Source organism: Mizuhopecten yessoensis, unplaced genomic scaffold (genome assembly GCF_002113885.1).
Source record: "Mizuhopecten yessoensis strain PY_sf001 unplaced genomic scaffold, ASM211388v2 scaffold1471, whole genome shotgun sequence".
NCBI classification, from domain to species: Eukaryota; Metazoa; Mollusca; class Bivalvia; order Pectinida; family Pectinidae; genus Mizuhopecten; species Mizuhopecten yessoensis.
In genome coordinates, this window is record NW_018404063.1 from 898,516 (window position 1) to 905,201 (window position 6,686).

Consider the following 6,686-nt stretch of genomic DNA (forward strand, 5'->3'; position numbering starts at 1 on the left):
CTAATCGAAAACTTATAATTTACTTAACTGTATTCTAAGGCAAGGATAGATTATAACCAATCGTATTGTCCTTCTGGAAGCTTGTCATCTATTCCCAATCCTCTCAGCGACAGCCTAAGATTTCCTACTATTCGTCTGTTAATACATTTAAATGGGTGGTGCAATGGATAACGTACTCGCCTTTCACCAAGACGGCCGGGTTCGATTCCCCGATCGGACGTGAAAAAGTTATGAGGTAACCTGTCCGACCACTTGTTTTTTCTGCAAGTACTCCGGTTTCCTCCCACACTAAGACCCATTCGGTCCAGCTAACATCCCGGCCAACAAGAGTGATTAATACAAGTTTTGATAACTTCTTTCAAAATTGTGATGAAAAGAAATAAAGTTGTTATTCAAACACTTATTTTTTTAAGGACAGCGTAACTGTGGAACAGCCTCTTTCCAGATACAACCGGAGTGCTTACATCGGATAACTTCAAGGCGTGACTTGTTTAGTTTTTTCAATTCGTGATATGTTTTATGATGATTCTACATAATTGAATTTCTTTTATAACAAAGAAATGAACAATTGTATGAGCTGCAAAATTTACTAAAATGGGGAAAATCTTCAGGCTCTCGGTTCATCAAAGATCCCGTCAATATTTGATTGTTAATTGTGTTATATCATGTTTTAGTTCCTTATGAAAATGTTATTCAACATGACTTCGAAAATATGACTTATTTATTAACTCTCCGTACCGCAACTCCGGTCCGGATTCCGTACCGAATGCACTTATTAGTCTCGCCCCCGCGCATATAACAAAATGGCGGATTATTAATGTACTTTTTAGACTAGGTTCATTTTCGCAGCATAATGACTAACTGGCAGCTGATCATGACTGAGAAATCGACATTTGTCTGGCAATAAACAATACGATTCCTTGTATTTAACACAGCGTTGTAGTGCAGGTTTGAAATGGGGATCGATTATGTTTACGAATGTGGAGTCGTTGAATTGTTTTCTAAATACAAGTAGATTTCAACAAGACTTATATTAGAATACTCAAATTTACTTCCATAAGTCTCAACAAATATCTGATGATGAATTTACGAGTGTTCGTATCGAATTAAGTTGCCGCCATCTTGTTTACATTTGAGGCACCAAATGCAAACATCTTGCGAAAAATGCGAAAACAATAATTTACATAATAAAAAAGTGTACTCTGCACAAATAAAATTATTTCTTCCAAACTGATGGGTTCTGATTTTAGCGACAATTAATTGTTTTTTCGCGACAGTATCGTGCAATAACCAACTTAACATCAGGCAGGTTACATCAGTCTCTTGGCGTGTGTACAAGACAACGGGGATGAGACGGCCCTTTATTTTGTCGTCTGTATACGACAACGGGGACCAGGATGACATATTGTTGTCGTGTGTACACGACAACGGGACGGAAAGAGTTAAACTAAACCTAATTTCCTAGAGTAGCATATTGGTTTTTAACACTTTAGAGTTTTGACTAAAGACCAAGACTTTTTTTTTCATGATTTTTAGCCGAATGCTGATAAACGTATATGGTGATATATATTTCATCTGACATGAGTTTTAAAGCTTTGAGTACATTTAAACTGTTGTGATTCAAAATCAAGTTTTTACTTGGCACAGGTATTGCTGATGTCAGTCTCCGAGACAACTTGACGGTCAAGGTCATTGATATTGTCCTGTCTTATATTTCTGTAAAACATAGTATGCTCCTAACAAAAAATACAAACATGTACATTCCTTTTACCAACTTCGCGAGCCAAGGGTGTTCAATACGATACTCTCCTATTCACCCTTGGCGGATCTCACGGCGAAATCGAAGTTCCCGCGAAGCGCCATCTAGTGGAAATTGCAGTTATGCCCCTTACTATCACATAACCACTGACCAATCAAATAGCTCGTACTATTGAACACCAAAACAGAAAAATGGGCGCGACCATAGATCAACGTGCTATATGCGATACATTCAGAATTAAGGAACTTCGAGACACACAGATACGGTCAATAACCGCAATTCAAAATGGAAAAGACGTTTTTGTTGGGACAAGAACAGGGAGCGGTAAATCTCTAGCTTATGAAAGCTATCCAGTGTTAAATGAAGGGAAAATCGTGCTGGTGGTTGCACCACTCGTCAATATCATGAACGAACAATGTCGCCGTCTCTGTGAATTAGGATTCAAGGCCACGTATATCGGAAAGGACGGCAGCGACACTGAGGGTATTTTAGCCGGACATTTTGATTTTGTATTTGGTGGCGCGGAGCATTTGGTAGAGGATACAAGATGGCGAGCTATGCTTAAATCTGACCCCTATCAGAGCAAACTTGGCCTGATAGTTGTGGATGAAGCTCACACCGTAATACAGTGGTAAGTTGCTTTAACAGCGTATTACACCTTACTCTATCGCAATTCAAAAAGAAAAAGATTGCATCAGAACATTTCCCAGTGGTTTTGAATAGTAACATGTGAAATTATTTAGCTTTGACTGCAGTCACCCTTCAAACATCTACAAATATCAACATAACAAAGCAACCACAAGTTAAACTGTTGATGACTAATTTTATGGAAAATAGAACATACACCCTATATGTTATTCTTTTAATTCAAGGGGCGAAGGCACAGAGAAGGAAGGACCATTCCGTGGCAGTTTTTCCAGAATAGGAGAATTGAGGTCGCTGTGCAACAAGGTACAGATGCTGGCTTTGACTGCAACTGCTGGGCCAACAGGGAGACGAAAAATTATGAAATCTTTATGCTTTAAATCATCATCAGAGGTGATTCTTGATTCTCCAGACAGGCCTAACATTAAGATAACTTCAGTGCGTATTCCAAATAATGATGACCTTTCCACTGTGTTCAAGTTCTTAATTGATGACTTTCTAAACCAAAAAGAAACATTACCGAGACATGTGATTTTTTGTGAAAGTATAGCAAATGTTTCAAAAGTGTATTTAACATTTCTAAAACATATGGGACAGTCTCGGAATCTCTTTGAAATGTACCACAGCAAGACAAATGATAAAATTAAGGAGCAAATTAGAAAAGACATGGCAGAAAATGATAAAATCAGAATTCTGATTTGTACCAATTCAGCTGGTATGGGTGTCAGTTTTCATAATGTGCACAATGTCATTCATTATGGCTTACCCAGAGAAATGGACACTTTTGTACAACAAATGGGTCGAGCAGGGCGTGATGGAGAATACAGCAAGCAACTTATTTTGTACAAGATGCACAAGGGACATCTTAGTAGAGTGGAAGGTGATTTGGTGAAACTTGTGAAAGATGATGCCACATGCAGACGTAAAACACTGTGTGATTCATACGTGACAGTACATGAACCTGTTATTCCGAAACATAAATGTTGTGATGTCTGTGAGAAACAATGTGATTGTGGTGAAGAATCCTGCCCCGATATCCATAGGGCATTGGCAGCTGATCCTGAAAATATGGAGGATGAAACTGTTGAAATGGAGCGAGAGGTAACCAGAGACGACAGAAAACTTTTGCGGCATAAACTTTCGGTGTTAAAATATTCACTTGAATCAGACCTAAGCAATGTTTTAATAACATCAGAAATTCTGCATGGAATCACTGATCAAGTAATTGATGATATTGTGCTTAAGTGTCATACAATTTTTACGACATCAGACATTCTAAAAATGTTCCCAGTTTGGTCGTTTGAAATAGCTGTCCAGATTATGAAAGAGATAAATACTGTGACTGGTGATTCAGATATGTATGACAGATGAAGACTCGGACTAATTATAAAGTTGTTTCTACACTTTTTATTATAAAATATGTGCATCTCATTACAATTTACTGTTTAAAAAAATATTATGTATACATATGTTATTGTAACACAATACACATCGATTAAAAGGTAGTATATATTGCAATATCTCACAGTGGTCATATTATCTTATATTTGTTACCATTTGAAATTATTAAACTGAGTTATATGAAAAAGTGATAATGATAGAGCTAGAGATGTAAAAAAAACTTGTGTCAAAAATTTCTCCTATTGTTTTTAAGGCATTCAATTTCAGTTGCACAATAAAACATGTCTGTACTATTTATTTTCAACTACATGTAATAAATTGTTGCCACCTATGCACCTGAGTCAATTTTTATCAAGGTTAAAAAAAAAAACCAAAAAAACAAGACATTATTTCATCATTAGTAAACAAATTAATTTCACAATTACATGGCTGTCACCTATGTATATACTAGGTTAAGTTTGTTTATATAGGACACTAACAGGTGGATTCATTGTGAGAATTGTTTTGCACATAAACTAGAGATAACAGCTAGACAAATGTAAAATTTTGTTAGAGACAATATGAAACATTAAACAGCATATACCACATCAAAGTTCTGAGTAAACTTGAATTTACATTATTGTATAATTAAAAAGTGCACTTACAGCAAGACTTTCATCAAGTCAAAAAATAGTACAGTTATAGCAATGCCACCATACTGAGATGAACAAACATGAACAGTTTTAAATCTATCCAATTAAAAGACGTTCTTTTGCTTGAGTTAACCAAGTATAAAACTCTTGAACTTTTACCCTTGCATACACATCCTTAAAGCCACAGAATGAATTGAATTCACGACCTGGGATTTTCTCCATAATGCCTGCTTTAACAATTTTTTCAACCATAAGACTGATATCCCCAGCTTTTGAAACTGCGGGTCTTTTTGTTCCAGACACTTTTGCATGACTTTGACTTGCTAGATTTTGCTTTATAGCATTTTGCACTTGCACAGTAAGTGCAGCTTTCCGTGCACTTTCATATGTTGCATTAGACCCCTGTGACTGCACTTTTTTCTTAATTGCTTGAACCTGAACTTCTACAAGATTGTCATTTGGTATGTTATGTCCTATACCTCCATGCAAGTTTGATGTGCAATTCCATTTGTATTCAAATGACATTTTTGGTGAAAGAATTCCATAAATGTAAGCCAAGAACCTGAACAACCAGAGCTGATATTTTGTGTGCTTTCCAACATTAGATAGCAATAGTTGAAATTTAGCAGTTTCTGCAATTCTGTCGCCATCAGCCATTTTATAGGAGTCCTCGATATCTCGTAACAGCAATGCACATTTCATAAACGAAGCTCTGTAAAGAGCAATATGATCTGGTGAATCAGCATTCTGTCTGTCAACTCCAAATGTCCACTCATGTTCTCTAATTAGATGTCGTTTCAAAAACCCAACTTTTTTGAAGTTTTTGCTGCATTCTCTACACTGGTACCTCTGCTCCGCAGCAACAAACAGTTCTTTTATAGCGTCATTTTGGGCTTCCAGTTCTAAAGTTTGTGCCTTAACCATTTCCAGATCTACAATTAAAGAAAAAATGTAAAGCCAAAATGGAATAAAAAAACTACTTGCTACCTTTAAAATCCAAGAATGTACAGTCAAAATGTTCTGACAGCTAAGTAGGGTAATGTAATAACATTCATTCCTTTCAGATTTGACATTTATAAATTAATTTTAATAAATATTAAATTATAATGTCTCAAACATGCACACAAAGCATGGAGCTGCATGTTGAACACCCTTGGCTCGCAAAGTTGGTTCAATACTGAAAAACATGAAACTGTACTTATTTTTATGCTAACTGCAGTTCTATAATATTTTGTTAACTTTGGCATGAAGGTTTTAAAAAGAAATGAACTACTTATGGAGACAATATATTATATCTTCAACTTGAATATTGTATCAGACAAGTTATAGCTGTAATTTTTCATATCATTGATATCTGCAGTAAGTTAATTATATATAAAGACACTTTTATTCAAAAATGCACTCAACTGTTTTCTACTTTGATGTATTTGTACAAAATATCTTTCGATATCTGATGAAGAAACTTGTATTTTGAATGGTTATCCACACCAGCAAATAGTGGTTGTTTCCTGTTGGGCTCAGAATCCATCTCACTTTGACCCAAAAGGTGCATACAGGCTGCCACAATGTAAGAGTCCAGGACATCATCCATGAATGAATAATGAGCTCTATAAAATAGTAGTAAAACACATGTCAAGTTTTGTTAAAACATACAAGTATTTATGAGAAAGAAAAACAAGACAGCTACAAAAAAAAACCATTGGAAAAAAAGTTAAATTAGTTGTTTTTTTTAAATTTGACTGAATTTTGTGCAATATACCTGTACTTGTCAATCACATTTTCTGCACCCTGAACATCAATACGGTTGATGACATTCCTCAAGTTTGCCAGAGTTCCTTGATCAGCAGCTGATGACTTTTTGTAAAAGACCTGGTAGATTAACTGAAATATAGATAGAAGGAATTAATGCAAAACTCTTTTGGTATGACATAAATGTCTTGAATTAATAAACATAAAAACAAATAAAATCACTTAACGTAAACTGAAATCTATATCAATAGTTTTAATAAATAATCTTATGTTAACATAGAAACATTGTTTCTAATAAAAAAAGACTATATATGGTAGTATTTTACCTTGTTACTTGAATGCCTGTAAGTGTTATAATTTTTTAATTAAATGCCACAAAATATTACAGAAATATAATGAATTCACTGGCTTAAAACTTTTGTATATTTTACAACAAGTGGTATTTGAATTAACAATTCTGTAAACAGTGTTAGTAATAACAGAGTTAGTAGCAACTCCCC

At 35.0% G+C, this 6,686-nt stretch overlaps 2 protein-coding genes across 4 annotated transcripts in view; one reads left to right on the top strand and one right to left on the bottom strand.

The window, feature by feature from the left end:
- The first annotated feature begins 1,961 nt into the window (after positions 1-1,961).
- Positions 1,962-4,134, top strand: LOC110463036 (ATP-dependent DNA helicase RecQ-like). Its single transcript, XM_021517374.1, has 2 exons — positions 1,962-2,390; positions 2,632-4,134. The coding sequence occupies exons 1-2, from the start codon at positions 2,164-2,166 to the stop codon at positions 3,773-3,775; spliced, it is 1,371 nt and encodes a 456-aa protein (XP_021373049.1). The 5' UTR covers positions 1,962-2,163; the 3' UTR covers positions 3,776-4,134.
- Positions 4,135-4,445: 311 nt separating this feature from the next.
- Positions 4,446-6,686, bottom strand: part of LOC110463019 — a 5,655-nt gene continuing 3,414 nt past the window's right edge. For 2 of the 3 annotated variants that reach the window (XM_021517345.1, XM_021517363.1), the window contains 3 exons: positions 6,197-6,318; positions 5,845-6,044; positions 4,446-5,369 (listed from right to left, as the gene is read on the bottom strand). In XM_021517345.1, coding sequence (XP_021373020.1) covers positions 4,534-5,369; positions 5,845-6,044; positions 6,197-6,318 — 1,158 coding nt within the window. In that variant the 3' untranslated portion in view covers positions 4,446-4,533. The remainder of the gene's footprint in view (positions 5,370-5,844; positions 6,045-6,196; positions 6,319-6,686) is intronic. The other variant, XM_021517355.1, reaches the window with a different exon arrangement.